General features: G+C 43.8%; 1 protein-coding gene across 1 annotated transcript in view; it reads left to right on the top strand.

Moving 5' to 3' along the window:
* Positions 1-27,964, top strand: part of TENM1 (teneurin transmembrane protein 1) — a 353,539-nt gene that overhangs the window by 306,028 nt on the left and 19,547 nt on the right. The window contains exons 23-26 of the mRNA XM_075513171.1: positions 15,665-16,031; positions 17,830-18,340; positions 23,463-23,635; positions 27,229-27,464. Of these exons, the coding sequence (XP_075369286.1) occupies positions 15,665-16,031; positions 17,830-18,340; positions 23,463-23,635; positions 27,229-27,464 (1,287 nt within the window). The remainder of the gene's footprint in view (positions 1-15,664; positions 16,032-17,829; positions 18,341-23,462; positions 23,636-27,228; positions 27,465-27,964) is intronic.

Genomic DNA, 27,964 nt, shown 5'->3' with positions numbered 1-27,964 from the left:
GACGTTAGTCTGAATTTAGAAGGAAAAGGACATTCGGTTGAGGTGTTTATATGGTGTGCTAGCGTTCTCAGTACTGTTTCAGCATGTACAAAACTTGGATGACTTTTCTTCTCAGCACAGATGATTTTAGCGTTCTTCGATTAGTTAATAAGGAGCAGATCTAAAGAGAATGGCTTTTCAGAGCTAGGTTTATGAATACGTATGTGTATATACTCAACACTCACCATCGGTGCCAGGATTTTAGCAGACACCCACATTAAAATCAGTTATTCCAGTACCTTTCATTCTGATAGAGCTGCTCATATCTTTTGAAAATGCTGCCTCTGAAACCCTGAATGCTAGAACATGAACAAGAGCTCAATTTTGAAGGCAAAACATTTTTCAAGAATATCAAAAGGTGGTGTTGGTCTTCATTTGTTCTGTGATTTTTAATCTCACCTCACTAATCTACAGCACCCAGAATCTGAATGCCGGGCTTTTCAGATGAGTGCCCCTGCTGCTCGGTCCTGGGCTTCTTCTAGGTCTGGCTCTCGTTCTTCATTTCTTCTCTGGAAGCTGTTTTGTTGTAGGTTAATTAAATGAATAATAAACCCATGTTGAACCTTAGACTTTTGCATCTGAGCTGGAGGCCCCATGGATTGAGCTAGCTGATCTCCCAGCTGTACGGTCTGCTGAATATCTTCTGTCAAATTGAAGCCCAGCTGAAGAGAACAGAATTATCTGCTACATCTCCTACCTTCCCCATACCCTTTGGATAGGAAGACTTGTAGGCGCTCTGCATCAGGGACATAAGCTTTGGACTAAAATAGTCCTACTGACTTCCCGAGTCGCTGCACTGTCGATTGCTCTCCGAACTTGCAGCAGCAGTGGGCTGGCTGGGGGGCCACCCCGCAGCAGGACCTGTGGCAGGGCCTCTTGGCCACAAGCCACAACGGGAGTGCTGAGGGAGGAGAGCGGGATGGAGAGTGAAAGAAGGAAAAGAGAGGGATCATCATTCGGTTTCACGGCCTGATGAATTTGAGCCTGATCCTGGTCTAGATCAGAGGCATCTCGAGGTTTCTCTTTTTCTCAAATGTGCACGCTCTCGTCGTGTTTGCTGCATCCCTAGCATAGAACAGAAATTTTTTAGCCTGGTTATTGGTAGCAAGCGAGAGCACATTGTATGGGTATGTCTGTCTGTCTGTCTGTCAGTATTCTTTTCCTCGCAGTAAATCAAAATCTTGGGCCAATTTCAAACAAATTTGTAGAGGAACGCCAGCCTTCACTGCAATTAAATTCCTACACGTTCCATAAAAAATATTAATCCAGTTGGAGGAGAGAGACCTAAAGTGCCCTTTCAAAAGGAAATATTGCAGCATGAGCTTTCTTTTATTAAACTCCAGAGATTCTACTCAGGATCTAATAAATGCTCCATTCACAGGAAAAGCTTCATTTGGTGCTTGGATCTTATTAAACTCCCAAGTCAGTCAGCCATGAGACGGAAGTCCTTAGGAAACCAGACTTCATTAGATCCAGCGTTCACAGAAGTTATATTGACGTTGTGGGAGGTTTTGTGTGAAAGTAAAAACACTTCAGCTCAGCTTGAGCGATAAGCTTCGCTTCTCTTCTGCCTCCATTGCTGCGGTGAAAGCTGAGGAGAGAATTGTCAGATATTTCTACCATCCTGCAATTTCCTCCTGTATCTTTCCTCCCATGAGAAATATGTGGGCTGAATTTCCACCACTCTGAACCTCAAGTCATTGATATCCGTGCAAGTGGTAGCAGTTAGTATTTGGGAACTGTTGAAACCAATCTCAAGCACAGTCCCTGCGAATATAGAGACCAAACATTTGCAAGGCAACAGAAAATGAATCCCCAGAGCTTTCTCTCAGCCTGTAACCGTGGCCTTGTTCTCGTGCTGATGTCAGTCCCACTAGGCGTGAGTCTGTGCCAAAGCAATAGCTCTGGCCTGATTGATGGTGTTAATAACTGTCACTGCTGTATTCCAAAATGAAAGGTCTGGTTTGAAGACTTTTTCTTGACATTTGCACTTCATCAGCCTTTGTTCAGCAGTTCTCCGCATGAGGCAACCATCTATATTGTGTTGCTTCACATAAACTTCAGTGACACTGCAAAATGTTTTGCTCCCTTATAAAAATGTGACAGCGTTACTTACGTAGGCAATTTGCTTGCATAGGTCAAATTAAAAGGCAGATTTCTAGAACACGGTTTAAAGGCAACCCACACATGGCAAGAATGCCATGTCCTGGACAGCCTGCTTTGAACGGTGGAGGAGAGGGGAGAGAGCAGTAAGTAACGCTGTTGATGACCTACTTGCAATAATGAACTGAGAGACAGAATGCCGGAAAACAGGAGTAAAGATGAGCAGAATCGCTTGAAAATGTAGTCTCTATCTCAAAAATGCAAACGCTGACATTGCTTCCACAGTCCCAAGCGCTGCAGGCGCTCCCCACCAGCGTCTGCGCAGGCACAATATGCTTCAGTGGCATTGTGAAGCCTTTGGAGCAGAACAAAAAGCCCCCAGGACACGGTGACCTCACTTGAAAGCGGCGATGAGGGTCTGCTCATCGGAGCAAGCACAGCCCGGACAGAACTTTCACTGGGTACGTTTGGAGGCAGGAAAGAAAAACGTGAAAGACCAAAAGATGATCTGATGAAGGGGTGAGAAACAGGGGGAGCGAGCCGCCAGCATAAAAACCAAATTGATCCTAGGCTGAAGTACTTTTAAGCCAGGTTGAGAGTAGGATATCGCAAAGCAACTGCAGGATTACATGGAGCCAATTAATTAATTACTATTAGAGGTCGGAGGAAGACACACTATCCCTTTAGGTGTTCCTCTACATACCCGACAGTATATCCTGCATTCTTATAAAAGCAGAAAGCGCAAAACGCTTTCTCATTGGCTTTTTTTAACACTAGATGCATAATAGTCTAATTGTGGTAGAGAGCTGCATGCCATCAAAAAGCAACAACTTTGTTTTCTCTGGAGCAAAGTATTGCAAAACTACCCCTGCTCTTGATTTACTTTTAGTCCTCTACCTGTGTGAGGCTTTTGATACGCTGTTCTAGTTATATCTACTTAATGTTTCATAAATATTCCAAATCTCTGAACTGCATTTTTGAGTGCTTTGCAGAAACATGTTTGATGTGTATTCGTGAAATTGCTGAACAAAAAGCACACAAAGCAGAAATGACAATTTATAGGCCCTTTAATTTCTATTTGTGGTCATCCCTTACAGAAGACTTGCAGAGCTTTTTTCTTTTTAGAAAAGATCTTTATTTTTCTTTTTTCTAATTTTTGCTGCATGAAGGAGCCCAGAAAAGCTGTTATTTTTTTTCCAGTATAAAGTTGTCTTATCCTCTGGTTCTTTTTCCTCTGCTGCTTAATTTCATGTTCTTTCTTCTCTGGCTTTGCTGGAGTACCAGAGAAGCTAACTAGAGTGGAAGTCGTGGCCCCAGCAAAATCAGCAACTGGTTTGCCGCTGACTTCAGTGGCACCAGGGCTTCTCACGGGGTGCTTTTCCAAGCTTAATTGAAAGGGTAGCGAGTGGCAAGGGTGTAGCAAGGAGCGACTGTACCCTAAGAGAATAGATGTGTTTCTGAAAAAGAGACCAAAGCAGGGAAGGGACAGAGCCTTCACTGAGGCATTTTCAAACCTTTTCAAAACTGACACCCCCCCAATTAATTAATTGTTAGTCTTTGGAAACCATAAGCCTATACAAAATAATTCCAGCCATAATAGCATATGCAGGAACAAGCAGTCACTAGTATCCATACTTTGAAGCAAAACCAAGCTGAAAGCCTTTTTAAAAAAGGATCTTCAGGTAGAAGATAAAATAATCTTTTCCCAGGGGTAGAGGAGAGGTTAAGTAGCCTCTCTTTAACAGGAACTGAGAGAAAAGAGGCTCATAGGATTAGGACCTCAAGTGGAAAAAAGTCTGTGAGAGCTCATGAATCAAACTTGTAGGTGTATAATGGGATTTTTAGAATATCAAACAGAAAGCAGGGTGGTTTCATCACAGCTAATTTATATTCTAATCAAATTATTCTATCACTGAATTTGAAATATTAGTCATCGAGGCAAGGTAGCGTGCAATGAAGTCACGCTGCAATTTCTTCCTTAAAGCCCAAGTGCTCTTTTTGTATTGGTCACCTGCAAAACAGCAATTTATTTCAATTATCTGCCATAAATAATGCATTACTACTGAGTAAAGGACTATGTACATTTTAATCAACTCTTCCAGCAATTGCATCCTTTTCTTTGATTGTTGAGGCAAGGAGTGTTAGACACTTGATGGTGGAGCGAAGGAGACCTGACGGACCTCTGCTCGTGACTTTTCTCTTACTGTTTGCTATACAGAGCCAGATTTAAATTGTTTTTTTAATCATTTGTTTCTAACGAGAAATTGCATGGAAAAAACTTCCGTGAGAATTGGATGGCTGGCAAGAAGGTCGCAGCTCAGCCCTGAGTCCCGGCGCTCTCGGGTGTACCTTCGCAACCCACAGAAACCTCCACGCTCACCAGACGCTGCCTGGCTGTGCCCGGAGCCCCCGTACGCCCCCGCCCAGCAGTCCCACACGGCCGGCTGCCCTGCCGCCCCGGGGCTTCTCCAGCTCGCCCGCCGTCCCCGCCTGGCCGAGGCCTGCCCGAGGCACGCTGCCCAGCTCCCCAGACGCCTGGGCCTCTTCCAGCCCTGCGGGGAAGGGCTTCCCGGCTGAGAAGCCTGGCTCGTTCTGAGGCTCTCCTGTCGGTCTTTCCCAAGCAACCAACTTGTCCGGTTGCTTCTCTTTTCATTCTTTATGCGCGAGGAGCCTTTGATTATCTCTCTCTCATTTAAATACGGTTTCAGTACGACGGAGCCCGGCTGATGAGTTATTTGCGGCAGAGGCCTGGTATCTGCCGTGCTGAATTACGCTGCTGAAAATGTTTAGCGCGGCTTTGCCAGACTGGTGGGAGTCTGCAATGGGTTGAGATACATCAGTGACTACATCTGACTTTTTTCATCTGTTGAGGGGACACAGTGGGCAAAATGTACGTGTGAAGAATATATATACACATAATAGGTACCTACATATGCATACATAACTATGTCTATATCCATAGATGTATATGTGGTTTCTACGTATACTGCAGAGCTACCATAAGTAATCGGATAGTGAAAGCTGGTCCCTGACGTCCTGGAGTCCAAGCCCCAAGAAGGTCTGCTGAGAAGGGAATGTAGATGTTGAGGGGAGCGTGCAGAGGCAGGCCGAGCAGACGATGCCCCTCCTTTTCTTTTAAGCCATTTGCCACATCCACTAATAACAAGGCCTGCCTATGATTTAAGAAATAGACTCTTTGATGGAGGCAACTCCTACATTAGCCATTTTTTTTAAGACTGTCAGGGCTGGTACTGTGTGTACGTTGCTCTCCTCCTCTCTCCAACCAACCCTACACACATCTATGGGGTAAAGGACCTCCCACAGGTGTAACGGGTTTTGTGTGTTAGAAAGCGAATAACAAAAATAATTGCACTTTGCATGGAGCTGTCTTTACTGCCTCTATTCCAAGCCTTTCCTATTGCCCCGTGTATTCTGGTTTGGGCATTTGGAAGCGTTGCAGAGCCTTAGGGGGAGGGAGGCCAGATGGGCTGGCGCAAGTCTGGAGCGCGAGCGGAGGGCAGGTCTGAGGCCAGCAGTCGGCAGAGGTGGCGGGGTCCTTCCTGCAGAGACGTCGCACGCTGCTGGGACAGAAATTGTGGCGTTGCCTAGGTCAGAGGAAGATCGTCCTGCATCTTAGAGGAGTGAGGACTGGTCTTTGGACTCCTGGTCTGTCTTCACGACAGCACAGGTCAGGAGAAACCTTACAGAACTAAAGGCATAAAACCAGTGTAAGTGGAAAAAAGCGTCGTAGGCATTTCATTCTATTGTCGGGTCATTGAAATTTTACATAGCTTCAAACTGCTGCGTTTGAAAGCTGTAAAAGAAAGCGTGGGTATGGTTGTATGACTGAAAGCATTGCACCGCAATAACCGGCGGAAGGGGGGTCAAAAAAGCCAGCACAGTGATACTTCTGGCCTGCAAATTGCTCCAGGTGCTAAGGGGAACCTGCAAGTCTGCAGATCCTGTCGAAACAACACTGTAATAATACCGGTTTACAAAGGGCAGGACTTTGAAGCGTGTCAGCACGTGGGAACTCTAGAGGGTGTTGTTCCCTTGCTGCCTGGGTACTTCTCGGGTCTCAAAGCTGGTTATAAACAAAGACTGAAAGGGGTTTACTACCAAGAAGTGTTGCTTTGGAGGTATTAGTGATATCTCCAGTATTACTATTAGGACTAAGTTTGCCCTGAGTTACGCTTACAAGCTGCTGAAGTCAGAGGAAAGTAAGCTGTGGCAACCACGGAAAGTAACGTGGCAGGAGCCGCAGCCTGGGCAACGACAGCTCGGAATGCCTGATTTCCCCTCTTCACCATACCGTGTTTGCTTCAGCATCTTTTCTGCCCTTGTTTCTGCCAAGGGAAAAAAAAAAGAAATGACACCGTGTCAGTGGAGGAAAAAAAAATGCAAATGTCAAGACAGAAATTGGTTGTATCCATTTGCAGCGTGCCATACAGAGGTTACATTTATAGCTGTGCTTTATGAAGTTTAGGCCACAGAGAGAGAGGCAAACAGAATGATAGAGCGCACCATTTTATGCAGTACGTTACTCTGGCAATAACACTCACATTTACAAACAAATTAGCTAAAAAATGTCTGAAGGACATTCAGCTTTTACAAACTGGGCCTCATCTCCTGCCGATAGATTCCTTTGGGATGGGTATGGCATGCAAAATGATACACTGCCTTGGAGAATAAATTTATGAAGTTTAGCAATGTAGGTCACATTGCAGGGAAATCATAAATGTCTGAACATCACTCAATAGCCATTCAATCAACTGCTCAAAGCGAAATGGGAGACTGAGCAGCGGGTAGCTGTCTCTGGTGACAACTGGGGAAAGTCATGGTATGATGTAACACCCTTTAGGTCCTCCATCCATATGCATTTCTTTTTTCTTCTATTTTTCTTGCCAGTTCAGAGTTATATTTCTGTGTCCATATCAATAGCGACAACAAAACCAACGTGTTTTTTGCTATTACTACCATGAACTGTAAGTGCGTTGGGTGGCTCATGCAAGGTATGCCAAAAATTTGGGGAATCAGGAGAGGTCAGATGGTTGAAACTTGGTGTAAGTAGCCTAGTCGTAAGGAATTAATCTCATTGTGAAATGATTTTTGTGTGCTCCCATCCAGGAGGATTTACAACTTATGCTAGTTGCTTCAGTCTTTTTAGATTTGGTTTGAAGGAATAAAGAAAAGACGACATTTTAAAAGGACGTTTCTAGATCTAGCACTGTCTAGAGATTCCTGTTGCTTTCCAGATCTAGAAATCGCTGAGAGCCTGAGATGCAGAGGTTTAGAACTTTGCTAGAGATGTCGAGAGCCTTTCTGAAGACATCTAGTGCCTTTGGAGATCTGGGGCCTTTCTAGATCGAGAGCTTTTTGGAGGGGGCGGGGGGGGGGGCATCCATAGCTGCTGGAGCACGTCTAGAGACTCACTAGATCTTTTTCCTGGGATGGTTTGGAAGCCTTTTAGAGCTTGTTCTCAGAGCCTGCCTAGCACTCCTCCAGAGCCCTTCTGCAGCCCTTTCGAGCTCAGCAGGCTTTTCTAGAGCCAGCGCCCTTATGGGCCCTTTCTGAATACAGAACTTTCCAGGGACCCCTTCTAGGGCCTCCTGCACGTCCCTGTCCCCCACCCCTTTTTTTTTTTATTGTTTTGCAAGAGGCTTTGCAGCGCTTTCCTGAGCCCTTCTAGGTCTGGAGCCTTTCTATGCCTTTGTAGATCTAGAGCTCAGCTACTGAAAATCAAAACCTTTATTTCGCTATCTGATTAGCAACCTGTTGGAAACTTCATTTCAGGGGCACTTTTAAAATCTTTGTCTAGAGCCTTTTTGGAAGGCAAGAAAACCAAGCGCCTCTCCTTTTACATCCAGGTTGTATCCGTCCCAGGCTTGAGATACATTATTTAGTTGAGTGGTATTTCTTGAATTTTGCTTGAAAAAACGTTGGTCCTAAACTTTATCCTTGTAAGCTTTTCTGGCACAGTCTGATAATGCATATCCAAATATGCATCAAGCACTTGCCAATGCCCTTAGCTGACATAAATTTAAAGCAGAGCGCCTGCTTACTGTCTCAGACTAGAATCAAACACTCTCCAGTGCGTTTTCTTGCGAGTATCTGATCAATGTAAATACTCACGTAGAAGGATTGCTGCACGGAATGCAGTTGTCTTGTTCGTTCTGCAAAATGCAAGATGCCTGATTTTTTTTAATTAGCTATTTGAAGTCTAGCAGCAGTATGTGTTTGCTTTCAGTGCAGCATGACAGCTAGTTAGATTGCATTCATTTTGCTCAGTTGAAATATCTATTGTGTAAATACTTGTGAAAAATTAGTTGCAGAAAATCATGTCGTGCTAACAATTAATCTTGGCGCTAATTTTTGTAAAAGTAAGGACTCAAGTTTCTTCAGTTGCTTTTTCTGCCTAGAATTTTTTATATCCAGGTGAAAGAAATATGTATAATTTAAAGATAAAAATCAAAATTTTTGCTATAGCTTTTTTGCTTTAACTCTCTGCTACAGTTTAGCAAAGAATTAGTTCACTCTTACAATGGATTAAAAGAAGCTCTTACTCTTGCATTGTGTATCATTGTAGGAATTTGCCATAGAAGATGCCCTGCCATAAACATGAATTGCAGAATATCTATTTTTCCCAGCCTTCTTTCTTTCATTCGCAGAAGTTGTGTTTGTGAGTTTACTGGTGTAACTCTTAAGGGAAAGCTTGACTCACAGCAGTGAATTTGCATTTTCCTGGGAAAGCTGTGGAGTTAGCGTTCGGTCTCATCCTTGCAGGAACGCGTTTTGCAGCCCCGATGCGGCTGAGGAGGCAGCTGTGGCTCCCGCACGCCCGGCTGGCAAAGCCCTGGCACGGCTGCTCATCCTTCGCCTCCCCCAGCCTCGCTCGCTGCCCAGCCCTGGGGTCGGGGGAGTGCTGCCCTGAGGAGCGGTGCCGTTGCCGGAGACAGGTTCCTGGGCACAAATCTGTAGGAAGTTTTCATTTCAAGAATTTAATTTAAATTTTAATTTTGAGTTTGACTCAGGATTCAGGGCAGGGTCAGAGTATTTGGGTGATATATTCATAGCAGCTGGTGTTGCTCAAAGGCAGGGCTTTCGCTTTCTTTGCTTTTTTCAGTTTTGGAGATTTCATTTCTGTGTATCCCCTCTCCCTCTCAGTTTTCAGGCCAGATGCTTTCATGAACCTCAGTAGTTACTGGAAGCCACAGACACCGTAACGTACTAGCTCCAGCCTCCACTGTTCTCAAACAGCTTTTAATTAGTCTCAATTAAAGTTTTGCAAGATCTTCCTCCCACCTTTTCTGCATTGGCAGCACACTGGCTTTCTGTATCCAGACCTTCTGAGCCCAAAATGGAAAGATGAAGCCAAAACTAGTGAGAGATTTATTAAGATTTATGCAGCCTTACTTTTGTGCCGCCTCATCTGACAAGCGCGGGACCTGGAAGTGCAAGTTAGCAAGTGAGGCAAAATGGGAACCGTCCTGTTGTTAGCTAGGTTTCCTTTCCACCTGGTCCCGCTCCCTCCTTTTGGCCATGCAAGTTAACTGCAACAGTATGTTTGGAGGACATCTATTCCCACTCCAGCACTGGAGACGTGTTTGGGTTAGATTCAAATTCATGGTCTATTTTGAGATATTTTAATTGAAGAGTCTAAGATTCCTCCTCTCAGAGGTACCAGCCTGCCCAAAATACTTTGTTAATTCCTTCTGAGCATTTAACAAAGTATTTCTTTCATAGCCTCTATAAACCATGGCTACCATGTTTAAACAGACTTAAATGGCTTAGGAATCGAAGTTCCATTTATTTTCATAGTCAATGGGCTTATGTGATTCTGGATAATATTCCCTCTATTATTAAATAAAGACAGTGTGAAACCTGTCCCCATAGAAATCAACTTTTCCTATCGATTTAGTAGACCCAAGATTCCTCATACGGTCTTTGAAGTTGTGAAGCAGAAAGGAATCATAAAAAAGAAATTATGAAACAAGAAGAGAGCTGGAAAGCGAGAGCATAGCGAGTTGTGGCAAGTGAAGCGACGACAAGCAGTGAGAACCGCTGGAGTGGTGCCTTGCCTTCGCGTTCCTGCCCTGGGTCCCTCATCCGCTGGAAATAATTGGCGGCAAAGGCCGGTTGGCGGGGAGACTACCCGAGCCGTGATGCCGGAGAACGGGTGGCCTCAGACCTCTGAGCCGCATCTGTAAATGTGCCACCGCTGCTTTCCCAGCCCAGGGTAGAAAACAACGGTCCGGTGGTTAGGCTGCAAAACTCATTTATTTGGGTTTGTCACTGGGGAACGATGAATGCAGAGAGAGCAACGCTTGTGAAGTTTAGAGCAGGGACTGCTACAGCTGAACTGTGTAATTCTGAATTTTATCACACACAGTATCAGGAGCAGGAGAAACAAAGGCTCCTCCAGCATGGGAGGAGGCTGTAATCCCACCGCAGGGAAGGGTTCCCCGGTGTCAGACCGCAGGAGCTGAATTGTGTCTCTGTGTGCCGTTAAGAAAGAAGCTGAGCTGCTGAGAGGAGCTGACAGTGTCAGCGTCAACAAAAGAAAGAGCCCAGAAGTGAGAGCAAGCTGACAGAAAATGATGAAAAAATATCCGTGGTTGTCAACTGTGAGAAAATAGAGAGAAATACATGTAGTGAGACATCCTGTAAAAAGTTCAGGGAAGCAGAACCGGTCTCCTCCAGCCTTGTGAACTACACGCTCGCTGCTGATGGACCGCCTGGGCGAGTCCTTCCGCAGAGCCATTTCTCTTGCAGAAGGAAGGAGAAGGGTGGGTTTGGGTGGGAAGAGAGAAAAATGCTATTGAGAAGGAAGTTGTGGTGAGTAAAAGGGTTTGGCCTGGAAAAAACAGCTGAAGTGAGTATAAATAAGAGGAGATGACAAAAAGAAGTTGGCAGCAAAAGAGAAGTATGGAGGATGTAATGATGGGGTCTGCAAATGCGTATCGTGGAGCTGAATAAAGGCAAAGGCAGCATAAACAGAAGTACTTGAAGCTGAGCAGGACAGAGAGGAAGTAATCCATCAGTCAGGACTATGAAAAAATTTTGGCATGAATTTCATGCTACTACATGAAATTGAATCAGAATATACAGGCAATGCATGGCAAGAAATCAAAGCCATGGTGAAGCCTTTTTAGGGCTTTATTCAGCTTCTTTTAATCCACGATAAGTGAGACTTATCCCAGTGCAATTTCCCCCCGCAACCAAACAGTTAAGCTCTTGAAACCTGCATCTGCAGACAAGGATAAATTTTTCCTTCTTTACTTTTCTTACTTTGATATGAATGGTAGAATATTTTTGATCTGATTTGTTTAAAATAGTACCAAAAATGCCACAGCCGTAAAATGTCATGCAAAATGTGCAGAAAGTTTTCGCCATATGGTCAGAACCAAAAGTGAAACAGTATTCTTCACAAACTCACACTTAAATGTGTATATGTGTGCGGGCGTGTATGTTTAAGAAGTACATGAGTGCAGGCTCTCCTCTCGGTGCTACTTCGCAAAAAACTCACGTTATTTATTTAGTTGTAAAGCTTTGCTGTGCGAAAAATATTTAAATATTTCAAAGCCAGGTAGGTGGGTAGGTAGATAGTTATACAAGCACACGCATATTTAGCAAGAAAGAAACAAACAAAAAAAATACCATTCGGGTCTGAGAGCTATTTAACTACCTAAATGTACATCTCCCAGTGAAAATTCATTTAAACTGAAGCCACCTCAGTGCACTTGATGTTTTCCAGAACAGTTGACATGAAAAAATGCATTAGAAAGCCAGACCAGCAGGTGTTAATTTTGCACTTCTCAAACCAGAGATTGATTATTAGATATAGCTGGAGCCTTTATCTTGACAGTTAAATGCTGAATTCCCAGAAAAGTTGACATGTTAATACTTATATGCAAAAGGTCTCATTGCTCAAGGGTGCACTTGTTTCGGCAGTGATTTTCATTGCATATACTCAGTCTCCAGTGAACCAAACCAGAATTGTCACCTGAAAATTTCCATCTGTGAAGAATGTGAGGTGCTGACTGCTACTGAACAAACCTTGTCTGTTTGTTTATAATGGGATAATCGGCAATGCCGTTTCTGCACACTGCTCAAAAAAAGAACCCGTCAAATGTAAGAAAAAACACTTGCAACTGGCCCAATTTTGAGTTATAAGAAAAATATACGTAGATGGGAGAGGACTTTTTACGGGGGCTTATGAAGCACTGCTTCAAATTAAAAAGTACTTTACCTGATTTAATATTCTAATCCTAACGGAGGTTTTGTCTGGAAAAACTTTTTAATAGGCACAGTCATATCTGATGAGGATGGGAGTGCTTCTCTGTAATACGTTTATTGGCTCTGAATGAAGCACAACTGATGGTTTGGTCACAGAAACCTGCCAGAGGGCAGCTTGCTTTAAAAGAAAAGAAACAACCGGTGACTTTTCAAGGTAACAGTGAACCTGAGGGTGCAGTTACACTTCAGCTTAAGCTGATTTAGGTGATTAGTTTTTAGCCAGCAAACTGTCCGGGCCCTGCTCTCTGTAGGAGCACATAAACACTGGCCTTGCTGCTGGGGGCTGCGCTGGGGAAGGCATGGGGTGGGACTGCAGCAGCCCCAGCTTACACCAGCTGAAGGTGTAAAACACCCCGAAGTCTCCCTCTGACAGCAACAGTGCAGATTTTTTCTAAACCTGTGGACTTCTTCTTCAGATTAGGAATGCTCAGGGGTTTGTGTTTGTGTGTATGTTTAATTTTAATTGGCCTATTCCACCTTTTTTTCCCCTCCCCTTATGCTAGTTGCACTAGCATAAGCTTGCAGTGAGCAGCAGCTGGTTTTTGTGCTGCAGTCTCCAGACAGGTACATGCGAGTTTAATATTTCACCTGGGATTAAACCATTAATACGTCCATGACCGCTTTAAACCCAGGAAGGAGAAGCTGTAGCCATACCTTCTGTGAACTTTGCAGAGCAGAGAGCCAGGCAACAGTTCTGGTCTAGTAACCAAAATTGTTTAGACGTTCCTAACTAAAATTGTATTTATTTTTACCATAATGCAGCTAGATTTACAGATGTGATCAGCGTGAAAGCAAATGTGCTTGCAGTCAACAGCTGTTAAGACTAAGCTTTAGGCACGTTGCTGCAAGTGAAAGGGACAGTTGCGTAAAAGTTTATTCTATCTCAATAAACCAAATCAGCCTCAAATCAACCAGAGAAAAAGTTGCTTTGGCCCAAACCAGTCCCTGTTTATCTGCAAGATAGCAGGCATACCGGCACAGCGGGAGGAATTCAAATTATTCACCGGGCAAGGGCGGTGTGGCTGTTCCACGAAGGAAAACCAGCTATTAAGACATGGCAGGTGGTATGCAGAGTCATTATGGCAAAAATAGATAGTTTCAGCCCAAAGTTCTTATCCCTAATAATCTAGTTACAGTTAATCAAAGATTATTTTTACAGCAGAGTGATCTGTGAGGGAGGCTGTTAAAGCTGAAGGTGTCTGTTTCCCATTAAAAATAATCCATTTACTTTGAGAGAGCAGTCAAATGTTGTGCATTAAAGGTACATTGCAAATACGGTTTTTTCCAAGTTTCCTGAAGATAGCCTTGTAGAGATTTTTATGCTAACTAGAGTTTTATTTGGTGTCCCAGCGAACTCTCAGTTGAGCTAACAGCAGTGTGAAACCAGCCCCAGCACAGCGGGGGGAATCTGGGCAGTCTCACACACGCGCAGAAATCAGCGCCTTTATGGGAGGAATCTGTTTCCAACCGTTTCACCACATTTATCATCATTTGGAAGGACTCTACCACCTGGTTCAGAAGAGATCTTGAACCCAACAGCATTAGTCTTAATGCCAGCTATTACGCCGTCTAGTAGAATGGACTGGGCACGAGGAGGAATTCGATTACTGCGTGAGCCTTCGTGATTGTGTGGTGCACCACGTAACCACGCGGGGCGAGACACGGTAGCCGCAATGCCCTCGCTTTATTAAAACATCAGTTATCAAACCAGCAATGTACTTCTGGAAATGAGATTATTCAGGAAATACTGATGCTTGAGAAAGGGAGAGACTTGGCCTCCAGCCTGGCTCCTGAGCTGACCCCAGGCGAGCAGGTGCCTTGCGATGGCCACGCGCTCCACCATATGTTACTCCTCAGTGCTGGGCATTGTTTTAGCATCTGCAGTCTCTAAATTCATAGATCTTTTAATTAGCACAGTGGAAAAATGAGCGAAAACAGTAACAAAATCAGGAAATGAAATAATAGAAGCTTCTGTGGCATATAAAGCATATAAACCCATTACATTTTAGCCTGGTATTTATTCTCTTCGGGTGATTGAAATATTTAGTCCAGGAAAATTCCACTCAGATAAAAGCAGCCATCTCTTCACGAAGGATAACAAGCAAAGCGTCCCGAGACAGACAAAAATAGGCTGTCTTGCAATCTCGGTGGCTCAGTTGCTGTCTGACCTTTCCATAGACAAGCTGCAGTCCAGATCCTCCACCGGCCATTAGCTGGCGAGAGGGACCAGTCTACTCTGGTGCTGTTTCCCAGTTCAGTGATCCCGCACTGCCTGTTGAGCTTTCTCAACAGGAGGAATTTGAAGCTCTGGCAGCTACATGCTGCAGTCAGCAGCCCACATCCTGGCTGTCTGCCAGGTTGACGGGCTGCCCCACCTTTAATTGGGAGTGTGTTTAATTCCTCCGGATCCTGATGCAACAGGTATCAGACGAGTGAGGTCATTCTTCTAGCGTTTCCTCCAGCGCGGTTTGGAAACTTTGCTTGGTTGGCACTCTCACCTGCATGGAAAAAGGCAAAAAGCTGACCTTAAAAATGAAGAATTTACTTCATCCATGACTGAACTACTGAATTCACAAAGCAAAATCATTATAAGTAATTACGGCTTGGCTATTGTATCATGTGAAGTGGGATATATTGGTGTGTTATTATGTTACAAAGAATTAACGAGCTTATATTTCTTATGGCATATAAGTCTTATTAACGTTTCTTGTTTAGTAAATAAGTTGTGGAAATGTGTCGTACTCTTCTAGCATGTCGTTTTCCTTTTGTACTAGCAGTCAATTAAAGTGTTCCGACACTGACAACTTCTGTTTTCCAGTCTGCCGGTGTTGACTGCAACCTTGAAACAGTAACATTCAGACCTGGAAGATTTTCTGGCTGATGTTGCATGACACAAAGTCTGTGGTTTTATTTGCATGACTGCATAGGTGTAATAAAGTTCGCACCTTAATGGACTTGTGCAAATGTCTCTCAGAGGGTGCTAAATTACTTTTCAAATCAAGTTTTGTTCCACACTGGACCTGGACCTCAGAAAACAATATGCTTGTCGAAACTTATTCTGCCAAACCCAATTAAAGAACATCCTAGAGAAGCAGTGCCGGGTGAATCCACGGAGTGCCTTGATGACGTGGTGATCAGAGATGGTTGAATGAAACTGCCTTACTATCTTAATCATTCTTTTTTCTTCCCCCCCCCCCCCCCACCTTCCCCTTGATTTTTTTTCCAGGTGCGGTTAGAGTGGCCAACAGACCTCACAGTGAACCCTCTAGACAATTCGCTGTACGTCCTGGACAACAACATTGTCCTGCAGATCTCTGAGAACAGGCGTGTGCGAATTATTGCAGGGCGGCCCATTCACTGCCAGGTGCCAGGCATCGACCACTTCATCGTCAGCAAGGTGGCCATCCATTCAACCCTGGAGTCAGCCAGGGCGATCGCCGTGTCTCACAGCGGGATACTCTACATTGCAGAGACAGATGAAAGAAAGATCAACCGTATACAACAGGTCACAACCAACGGTGAGATCTCTATAATCGCTGGAGCCCCATCAGATTGTGACTGCAAGATTGATCCTAATTGTGACTGTTTTTCAGGTAAGGCAATGCTGGTTATTTCCTGTCTCTTATCTGTTGAGATCCCCGGGCGCAGGTGCAGATTAGCCAAGTGACAAGGGGAAGGAGAGTCGAGCAACGGTTCCGTTTCCTTGCAAAACCAAAAACCTTATCAGCAGCTCTTTGTGGATTTAGGTCATTGGATGGAGAGATGTGAGTCTTCCAGTTGGCACTGGAGGAACCTCAGGGTGGTCTTACCTTTTCCTCTTTTGATACGGAGATTACACACCGTTCAAAATTATCTCCAAGTCTGCCTTTCTGCGTCAGCTATGTTTGCCCATGATGAGATGGTACCAGCCCCAGGGCAGATTGCACCTAAATGCTACTGGATCAGGCAGCCCTTCTCACCAAGCAGAGTACCAAGGTGTTTCACAGCCAGTGAAAAACACTAGCTTGTGCCTTCTCATCACTTGTGTCACGCTGCACAACCAGCAAAATGATGCAAAGGCATAATAATGTTCAGAATTTCTTCTTCTTTGTTTGTTTTAAACTGGAACAGCCAGTGCCAGGCCCGCACTGCACCACTGGACATTCTGAGCAACACAGCTCCTCTCCCCTGCATGCACTAAATCAAATTGTGGCTTTTTTTTTTTTAATAAAAACATATTTCATAATGGGACGAAGCATTCCCGTATACAGAGGTGTGCAGTATGTTGTCATCCTGTCATCTCTAAGAACCACTGTGTTCAGCTCCATAATGCCATCATAATTCTTAAGCCTCCCATTTCAAGTAAAAGGTTAATTACTGACAAGAAAACATTAAGTATGTCAAGAATGGAGAGAAAAAAATGTAAATGGTATTCCAGAGAAGGTGGGTTGCTGACCCAACGTTGTAATGATAATCCAAGCTTCACGTGCATTGCCAAGTGCTGCCAGCTTCAGTGACAGCTATGGTAGACCAGTGCTGGCAAGGATCCTGTTGAGAGTTCCTGTTGAGGGAAACTGCCCTCAGTGCTGAAAAATTAAAAGCTGTGGCAAATCTAATGACTGTGCCAGTGCTGGGCTGGTGAAAGGCAGAGTCAGAAGACCAGCTAATTTGTCCTTCTCCAAGGAAGCACAGGGTATGCTCAAAATCTCCACCAAATTTCATTTCTCAGTCAGGAGAAGGGGAGCAATACAAACAGTAATGTGTTTTTCTCGAAGAGTGAGGTTTAATGTGCTTTCTTGCTAGTTACAGAAAATCCTGCTCGTGTAAAGTCATTTTGATATTCATATATAGCCAATGATAATGCAAATATCCTCCTCAAACCTTAAAATACACGAACCAAGTAAATTATGAAGTGATACTGGAAGGGGTGGTTTCTCAAGGCCTTTTTTGACTTATGGTTGTTTTGTTTTCCTGTAGTGTTGAGTTTTTAATAAGTATAAACTAATCTTTGCTTCAGCGTCATTTTAGCTGAATTACTGGGGTTTATTTTCCCTTTGTTTTATTTATAACACGATTCTACTTTAACTACATGCCAATAGACACGTAGTAGGGAATGAAACTTCAGGTGTCATGGGTTCTTTCTTTCACAATTTTGCCATTAATGCTTTCCTGAGCAGCAGGATTTTGGCCTTAGCAAAAATGGTGTAAATTAGATAATTTGTATTCTTGTTTGTCTTCACTGAGACTGATTTAGAATTGCACCAACCTTAGATAATATGGATTTAATTAGTTGGGAGAAGATACTGTTTTATTGACCTGTAAATGATACTGAGGAGCAGCAGTGTGTCAGGCTATGAGGATCAGCTTAAACACGGACATTACAGATTACTCAAATTACCCTTTCTCCTCCAGGTGATGGTGGATATGCCAAAGATGCGAAGCTGAAAGCACCTTCTTCTCTCGCGGTCTCTCCGGATGACACACTGTACGTAGCAGACCTTGGCAATGTCCGCATCCGCGCAGTCAGCCGAAACAAGGCTCACCTCAGCGACACGAATATGTATGAGATTGCGTCGCCAGCGGACCAAGAACTGTATCAGTTCACCATCAACGGCACCCACCTGCACACGCTGAACCTCATAACGAGGGACTACATTTACAATTTCACCTACAGCGGGGAAGGGGATATTGCCACCATCACCAGCAGCAATGGGAATTCGGTTCACATCCGCAGAGACACGAGTGGGCTGCCCCTGTGGGTCGTGGTGCCGGGGGGCCAGGTGTACTGGCTGACAATAAGCAGCAATGGGGTTCTGAAAAGAGTTTATGCCCAAGGCTACAACCTGGCTCTGATGACGTATCCTGGAAACACGGGGCTTTTAGCAACCAAAAGCGATGAAAACGGATGGACAACTGTGTATGAGTAAGTCCATGCCATTAAATGCCTGATGTAAGGAACCCTATTTTAAATGAACATTGAATTTGTTCTAGTCAGTTCTAGTAATTTAAAAAGGCACTCTGCTACTAACAGTGCATGAGAAAGGACAAGTAGTGCTGTTGCACGAGCTTTTACAATGAAACACTACCATTTCTTAAGTGCCAAAGCCTGTCACATGTAAAAGCTCTGTATGTAGTGCCCATTAAGTGTAGCAGAAACTGCCTGAAATTATACTTCATTTGCATTTTATTATTGTGAATCTGTTTCTCTAAATGAAAATATGATTGTGGAATTTTTTGTAACTAAAGAAGTAGAGGCAAGTTGTGATATGAACCAGGAATTTGCAAAATTCCTGAGAAAGGCAAAAAGGGGAAAATTAGCATACGCATCAGAGAAGGGAGTGCTGCAAAGGAAATCGAGAATCTCAGTGGAAGGAATATTCAAAGACAAGAGTGGGCTTGTCTCTATCAGCCAGGGAAGAGGATATATAATAACAAAAGGATATGTAATAGCAAAAGGCTATATGTAAGGGCAGTAGGAATGGCCTCGTAAGCAAGACGTTCAGGAGACCTTTGACGGGACTTCTAAAGAGCAAGACAAGACAGTTAAAGATGCAGTCAGAACATGCCAATGCGGTCCCAGAGGGAGAACAACCCAAGAGAAAGTTCATTTTTGATTTATAAAGAGGTGTGATGTATCAGGATTTCTCATTATTTATAACTAATTGTCATAATCCCTGTTTGAGGATGTGACAAGTGATGGATGGAAATCATATGTTAGCATTGCAGTATTAGTTCAGAGTCTTCGAGGAGGATAATAATGCCTGCTTTCTGTGGAGCATAGGAGTTCATGGTCAAAAACTAAAATGAAAAGCCAGCCAGGTGAGATATGAACAGAAAACACATTGAGGAGAATTCAGTTACTGCATAAGTCACCTGGAGAGGTAGTTGAGTCACCATCATTACAGGTTTTTAGAATTATATTTTCTTAAAATGGAAGTAGGATAAAAGCAGAGAAAACTGCTGCCTAGTGCGTGGGATTTTTTATTCAAGGGGATGTTTTTCCATCCGGCCCTCTATTATTCTGCCAAAGACTAAATTGATAGGGTGGACATAAGTATAAACCATTAGAGAGGGCCATTTTTTTACAACATGCGGGAAAATAAAACCATACGGGGCCTTCCTGGTTCAGTTCTCATTATCAGGCATCTATTGATACAAATGTAAATTATCTTGCAACAAGACAAAGCTCAGTCTTGTCCTGGTGCTGCTTAAACACTGATCTGAGCGTTACCTTTTATAAGCAGAACTGACTTAAAATGTACGCTTCTTTGTAAATAATTTCAACACTGCGAGTGATCCATTTAAATCCCTACTTGAGGATGGCATCAATCCAGACCATGGACCAATGACACTTTCAAAAAGCCTTTACAGTAGCTCCAAGTCATGCCTATTCCTTCTTAAAATGCTGAGCACCATGCATTGTTGCAGGGCCTTGATTGTTAGAGCATGTTAGAGCAGATTATTTTTAGTCATGTCGCTAGATTGCTCCTCAATCTCGGTATTCTTCCTCTGTCCCATTGACATTGAGCATAAACCATTTCATACAATTATTGCTTGTTCCTGTTGTCTTCTGGCAAGTTGTTTGTTAAAGTATGACTCAAGCATAGTAAGATCTTTTAAAGGACTTCACCTGCTTGCAAGTGCCTCCCATTGTATGTAATACAGATTTCTTCACAAAGAGATACCCGTGCCTTGAAAGGATTGACATGATGTATATGGTTAACACAAAGAAATTTTGCTAAATTAAACAGTTTTTTCGTACTTTCATAGCTTTAACTGCAGGCTAGGTAACACTGTCCGCCCTGACACTTTGAGTTGTCCACTTCTGCCAGTCTAGATCAGTCAGTAGCAATTAACAGAATTACAGTTGTTAGCATTACAAAAACAACAGCAGAATTAAATAGTGAAGTCATGTCATTAATATTTATGTTCAGTCCGATATTTTAAGCCATCTTCATAATATATTACAAATTCCTGAATGGCTGATACACCGCAGGTCACCCAATCTGCTGCAGCCAGAGGGCCAGTTGACTAGAAGCAGCACTGTGCTGAGTAGGTGTGTTCAGGAGATGCTGCTCACCTTCTGCCAGAAATAGGTCATGGGGTGTGATGGTCCTTAGCTATCCTTTGACCAGACATTATTTTCCAGACAGGTCACATTCTGAACTGACACCCGATTTCAGTTTGAAAATTAGATTTTTCTGAAGGGGTTACTTATATGTGAATTGCTTCCGAGTCCTACATGAACATAGTATTGGAGCTAAGAGAATTATCATACGAGCAACTTTCAAATTGCTTGGAATCATCTTCTCTGTTTAAGCTAGATTTGCATTCACATCCAAAAGTTCAGCCCATGGCACTGTCAAGCTGAAATAGGGATGAGTTTGTTTAACAACACGTATCACACATACTTGGGAATATGAGCAAAGATAATGAACTGTTCAGAACATCTACCTATATGTCAGGTTCACTCACAGAGGGAAATTATTAAGAGGTAGAAAACCACCTACAAAAGTACTTGTCATCCATCTACTCTAATCTGATGGAATGGAAGTACTGAAAGAGCTCTTGCATAAAATTATAGCTAATGTACAATTTTCAGTCATCTAGTTTTTTTAATATTGTATCATTAAAGCCGTAAAAGGGGAGGGGGAGCGCTGGGCCTCTATTAAATCAAGGACAAGAAAACACCTGCAAGAAACAACTCTCTCTGAAAAAATTAATTAGACCGCTTTCCCTTTGAAATGATATAACTCTTAACTGTGCTACACATAGAAATGCAAATGGATTGTGAAGCTATATCCCCAAGTGTGCATTTCGAATATTGGTGAGCACTTCCTCATGTGAGTACTGAAATCAATGCAATTATTTGCATGATTAAATGGTCACTGACATGATTAACAGTGGCATAACTGGGCCCCAAATTAACATTAAGAAATATGTCATGATTCTGCCCCTATTAGTATGGGTAGGACATTGCTCTGCAGGAATTGAGTCCCAGTGTGCTACTATTCATCACATGAAAGGTGGCAGAACCTGTCCGCGGAGGGCTGGGTTTCTTGGAGCAATCTGGAATAAAAAACCCCTTTAGATGGTTATGCTGTGGAATCGTTACTGAGACACTAATCTGCATGTTCTCCTTGAAGTCGGTGGGACCATCTACATGAGTAAGAGTCCATTGCCACGCGCTCCAGTCTCGTCGTAATTCAGTACCGTATCTGGCCAGCCATCCAGTAACAGGTTATCCCATTTTCAGCTACACGGGGAGTTTTGTATCTCATCATCAGCACTATCAACGGCAAAACTGGATCCTTATCGAAGATGGGTCCCGAGTCTTGCACACAAGTACATTCCAATAAACCGGCTGCATTTGCGCCATAAAAATGCATGATTTGGGGATTTTTCTGTGCTACAGTAGAAAACCTAAATAACCTAGCAAGCTGTCATATCTGTTTGATCAAGCAGTAAATGAAATATAACTGCCCAATGTTCATGGAGTTTTCTAATGATGAAAAGTAGCGATCCGAGTCCATTTTAATCGCTGGGTGTGGCACCCAGTCAATTTGCACGGAACCGGCATAAGGGTGGAATGTAAATAAGTTGCATGATGTATGTGAGGGCAGTAGGAGGTGATTATATTGAGAGAGAGAGATTATATTGTATTTAACATTTGATTAATTTATTTGTCAAAAACCACAAGATGGTCACTAGTTCATTCTCCAGTGTTTCATTTGAAAAGAACAGCTGCTCTATTTTTCTTTTTTATATTGGGGGGAAGAGAAAAAATCTTGTTTTTTTTCACCAGCACTTCTTGTGACATATAGATTTTGTCTGACTAATTAGGGGGAAATAAAGATCCTAAGGAAATGATGCCAACACATTAAAGTGAAGGACATAGCCAGATCGTCTGCTGATGTGAATTGGAAGAGCTCCATTGGCGGCAGCAGAGCTTTGCCAGTTGATACACCAGCTGAGGATATGTTTTGTGAAGGAGGAGAGACAGTTAATAAAACATGAAAACTTAATTATGCTTTCCTACCTGCACAAATAGGCTTCTGTTTTATGAACATGAGTTGGTTTTACTCATGCAAATACATCTGCAGCATCAGTGAGGTGTCTTGGATGTGTAACACATAAAAATGTGTTAGCATCAATAAGGTTTTTAAGATGGAAGGCATTAATACGAAACAACGTCAAGCACCAAACAGTGTTGTGCGTCGTTTTCGTGTGAACCATCAGAAAGAACAAAGATATCTGTAGAACTGAAAAGAGCCGTTAGAAACACTGCTCCAGAGCTTTTGAATTAATTATTGACTTTTTCATAACGTGGCCCGATTCACATAAAGTACCTTAAACGAAAAGAATTTCTTTAGCACTGATGAAATTTAGGTGAACTGAAATGCGGTGCTCTAGATTCTGGTGCTGTTACTTGTGATCAGAAGTTCCTGCTGATTTGAGTAGGCCCGTGGGAAACGTAACACAAGAGTAAAAACCACGTAGGCAACTTAATCGCTGCAGATTTCAATCTAATTTTATCGCTATTGTTATGCTTTAGGTCCCCTTTTTAAATTCACCGTTCATATTATGTACTTCACACATCAGCAACAAAAGGCAGTTTTTGAGTGTTGCGGAATCTGAGAATTGGTTTGATTTAAACTTGCGGGTAAGAAAATGCCTTTTTGGGGGGGAGTGGGTTGCCTGAACGCCGAGTGGCCTCCAGCGGCCGCCCGCCTGTACCGCAGCCCGGCGGGTTGAACCCCACCGCCGGTGCGCAGGGCTGAAGCCCCTGGCAGGAGCTGAATGGTGCAGGTAGCACCTCATACTGTGCCCACCTGTATTGCATCCAGCACCGCTGCAAAAGAGTCGAAGCAGGAATTCGGATTAGGCAATGAATGCATTTTGAGTGTAAATGGACCAACTCTTACCTTTGTACTTATTGCGCAGTGGTGACGGTGCTTCTGCTTTTTCCCCTTTTTTTTCTTTTAAGAGTATCTGCAAGACAGTAGTGATGTATTTTCATGGCTCTTTAACATCATGTCTTGCAGGTATGACTCCGATGGCCATCTGACCAACGCGACCTTCCCGACCGGGGAAGTCAGCAGTTTCCACAGCGATGTTGAAAAACTGACGCGAGTGGAACTTGATACTTCAAACAGAGAGAATGTGATCACAGCCACAAACTTCTCAGCTACCTCTACAATATATACCTTAAAACAAGGTAACCAAAGCATTTCTGTTATTTCTTCCCTACTCATTATGTTTCAAACCCTAGACATTATTGCATTCTCACTGTTTGCCAAAAAAAGACATTAGAATTGGTTCATTTGTTTCTTCCTTGCTTCAGTACAAATAGCTAGATACTACTTATAATTCTCCTGGGGTACCAATTAGAAACAAACCACAAGTGAATTCTTTTCCTCTTAGAAGAGTCCCATGGATAAATTCTAGTTAGTGAAATCTCCGATGCCTCCAGGCTTTACGTGCTACTTTCTACTTCAGTATCTGGAGGACTCAGACTGACCTATAACACACTGAGCTTTGTTATTCTGAGATATACTGCCCAGAAGAATGACATGCTCCACTGACGTTTTAGCACTGAAATGCCTTCTTTGGCCAATGCTGTGAATTCTTTCTGGTAGTGCTGTGTCCTGGTGACAGCGCTTGTAGGAAGGAGGAAAGCATGACCCACCTCTGCTGCTGACTGCCTTGGGGATGAGATTTTTGACTCAGCCCCTGTAGACACCACACTGTTTCCCTGGCAATACCATATCTCTTGAGAAGAATTTACTCCCTGCCTAATGGAAGTGCCCCAGTGTCCTCCTCCAGATTTTGCAGATTCATCACTGTAGTTCTGGTTTTGTATAGTTTAATCGATCTGGGGTTTTTTCTCCTTGTTGATTTTTTTGTTGTCAATGGATTGCTCAGGCTTTGAGGGAGCAGATGCTGGGAAATAGCTCTCTGATTTCCTTCCAGGTCTGCTATAGAAAAGCTTTGTAACTCTGAGCAAATCACAGAACTTTACTTCCTCTCAGCTTTTGATCTATAAGAAAAAAATAGGAAGAACTCACCTCACAAGATACTCACTCAGTCCTCTTCACTATTGCATTGCAGAGACAGCACTGAATAAGTGGAAAAAATTTTATTATATTGTTGTATCGCCTGTTAGGCTTTGTCCAAGTGACCCCATCTGCTCTCTGCATCATCTACTGGCTGCCTGGTTGTATGTCCGTCCTTAAATCTGAAACTCCTCCAAGTTGGTCTGTTACCAAATTCTGTCTCAGGAAAGTGCTAGCACACTATGGGCAGTGCCAGAAACGAACAGCTGTAGTTATTATTATACCTCTCATATTTATGAATTCATATAATTTGCATATTTCCATATCTCTGTGAAACTATCACGAAGCACCCTGTGAACAACCGGTCAGACACGGTATCCTTACATCTGAGTCACAAAGTCTGGTTTAATGTAATGCCTATTATCTTCACGTCTGACATACCCAACTATTTTCCACATATTCACGTCTCAGGAGCTGGACCAGTTACTTCTGTGTGGACCAGCATTAAAAAAAAAGGATGCTTCTCATAGTCCCTAGCTGGCGTGAATTCAATTGCGTTTTAAGAGTGAGACTTTCGCTTTGTCTCTTAGCGCTAAACATTCAGGCTCACGATCGAGTTGCTGAGCCACGGTAAGCTCCTGCGTGCACGTCCCTAGCCTGACCAAAGGCAAGGCAATGTGGCACAGCTCTGCCTGCAGCGGAGGCAGGAGAAAGGGAGCGTGCCGTGGCCGTACGCCTTTGCATCCTTTCAGGGGAGACCTGCTCCGGACCCTCCGTGTGCGTCTGCCAGTTTTGGGGAGGGGGAGGAGGCTGTGCTAGGTCATCCCCGCCGCCCTAAGAGCCCTCTGCGGCACGGTCCTGAGCCTCTGGAGCTGCTCGCTGTGCCACCGTTGCTGACCCATTCATTTCTCTGCCAACAACCACTTCCCAGTGGGGCTCTTCCACCAGGCTCCAGGCTCGTGCCTGACCGTCACTGTGCCTCTACCCCCGGGTCCTGCTGCTAATGGGGAAGAGGAGGAGGTTTTAGCACAGTGATAGAGGGAAAAGGGACAGAATGGGAGACTGGCCATCATCCTAGACATTTTGAAAACAGCTTTCAAGCTTGACCTCAGATACTCATTGCAGTCGTTCAAGCAGTACACTATCCTGTTAACAGATCCCAGCGTGCTAAAATCATCAGAATATCGGTGGTCAAAACCCAGCCTATGGGTTTACAGACTTTTAAGTTGAAAGCAAAAACTCTTTGTTCCTGCTGCAGGAAACCTTCACAATGGAAATCATCAGGCCAAATGTAATAAAATGTAATAATGTCTTTAGACATGGGAAGGCCTGGAGGTTACAGGTTGCCAAAATCACCCTGCAGTTGGTGTACGTTCAGCTGTCTGTAACCTAGGGACAAACAAAGCCCTGTTGCACCAAACGTTTGCTTCATAGATCTGGAGATCTGAACTTTTCTCTGTTCCCTGTTGTTGCGTTAAGAGTTACTGTCGCATACAAATAGGAGTCTGAGGAGTGGCTGGGGGGGAACCCTCCCGTTGAGTCACGAGGTTCAGACAGGACCCCCTTGCTTTCTAAACTCCTTCTCAGAGAGGAGTCTAGGTGCGGCTAGGTCCAGTCTTAGTCTCAGACTTGGTCAACGGTTTATTTTCTAAGGACTGTGTGTGTAGCCACTTATTGGTTCAGGGCTTTCGCTAAGGCGACAGCATTAATTTTTACACCCCCCAGTCTGGGCGTGTTGAAGGAACTGCCACGGCCAGAGCAGTGAAGAGTGCAGTTTATTAGAGCAACAGACACACAGATTCTTTGGATGACCAGTGATAAATTCACTGTCTGCAAAGCACATGCAAATACCAAGAATATGAGTATGAATAACACGGCCGGACACAAACATGTAGATAACACGGCCGGACACAATGCGTATATCAAGAATATGAGTAACACGGCCGGACATAAACACGTTAAAGATAATAAAGCGACTCTATATATAGAGAGAGATTTCTAAGTTTCCCGGGGAGGCACTTGGTATAACCAAGTGTTCGACTCTTACCCAAAGGCGTCCCGATGGGGTGAAGAGCGGCTCAGCCCGTCGACTGATCCCAAACGTCAGAGTGGTACACGACGGTGTCTTCCCTAACATTCTCTTTCTCTTAAGCTATTTTATACTATCTTTCACCTTTCAGGTGGAGCTTGAGTGACTCTAGTCATATATACCTTTGTTTAGGATTGGTGTAAAGTTTTCTCGCTTCGCTTTTAAAGGTAAAAGCTAGGAAAATTCAGTGTGCAAGCTCAGTGAGGGGTGGTCATGCCTTGGAGGCGGGTAGCTTTTGGGATGGAGGTGTGTTTTGGTATTATAATGATGGTATAATGAGCAAAGTTCACCAAAAGGACAGCATTTTGTCAAAAACGTGGCAGGCTGTTGGCCCAGGGTAGTAAATATGCAGCTTATCCGTTCCATGACACCTTTAAGTTCCCCTATTACTGCAGAGCCTGGCCGCGGCATCTCCACACCACTCCACCCTGCGGGCAGCGCCTCTTAGGGTCAGCACACCAAGTTCCCCTGGCGTTACCCACATCTAAGGGTGCAGGCCTAGGGAACTCCCATGCAATGGATTCCTTACATGTCAGCCGCATTCCACCTGGGGAGCTTCTTCAATGCTGTGCCTTACCTGAAAGTGGGAATATAAGTTCTAATTTTTTTTTTTAAGTCACCTCAGCCATTATCCCACACCTGGTTTTGCTTGTTGTTTTTTGACAGATAACACGCAGAATATCTACCGGGTCAGCCCAGACGGGTCTCTGAGAGTCACCTTTGCCAGTGGAATGGAAATCACGCTTAACACAGAGCCTCATATTCTAGCAGGGGTTGTCAGCCCCACTTTAGGGAAGTGCAATATCTCCCTTCCTGGAGAGCATAACTCAAATCTCATTGAATGGAGGCAAAGGAGGGAGCAGACCAAAGGCAATATCTCCACGTTTGAGAGAAGGCTAAGGGTAAGACTTCCTCTTGTGTAAAGTGCCGCGTTCCTTTTGAAAGCCATTGAACTAAAATCATGTTGAAATGTTCGACTTTGTAAGAGCAGCAATGGAAAGTTTGTATCAATGGTGGGCTCCAGCCATGAATTTCAAAACCAAACTCCTCTGACAGTCGCAGGGCTGTTTGATCTCTGTTTGATTTTGGTTGTGAGGCTTGACCTCAAGACATAATTACTTTTTTTCCTTCCTCTTCTTTTTCAACTAAGAACTTAATTATGGCTTTGGAAGAAGCTGTGAGCAAAGGACGATGTGTAGTTACTCTGGCACAGCAGCAGAGTTGGAGACATATTCTGCCTCTCTCCGATCTATCGACCCTCTTTCTTCTGGGGGAAATAAGAGGTGCCAGCCTCTGCCCGGGGCAGCGGGTCTCGCAGGGCACGCCTCGGGTGTCCTGGCCAGCGTGTCTCCTGCAAGCCAGCGTGATGTGGAGCCTCCCTGTGCGCCCAGAGAGGCTGCGT

The sequence above is a fragment of the Mycteria americana genome, chromosome 10 (assembly GCF_035582795.1).
Source record: "Mycteria americana isolate JAX WOST 10 ecotype Jacksonville Zoo and Gardens chromosome 10, USCA_MyAme_1.0, whole genome shotgun sequence".
Classification (NCBI taxonomy): domain Eukaryota; kingdom Metazoa; phylum Chordata; class Aves; order Ciconiiformes; family Ciconiidae; genus Mycteria; species Mycteria americana.
This window is presented reverse-complemented; position numbering and strand designations above follow the sequence as displayed.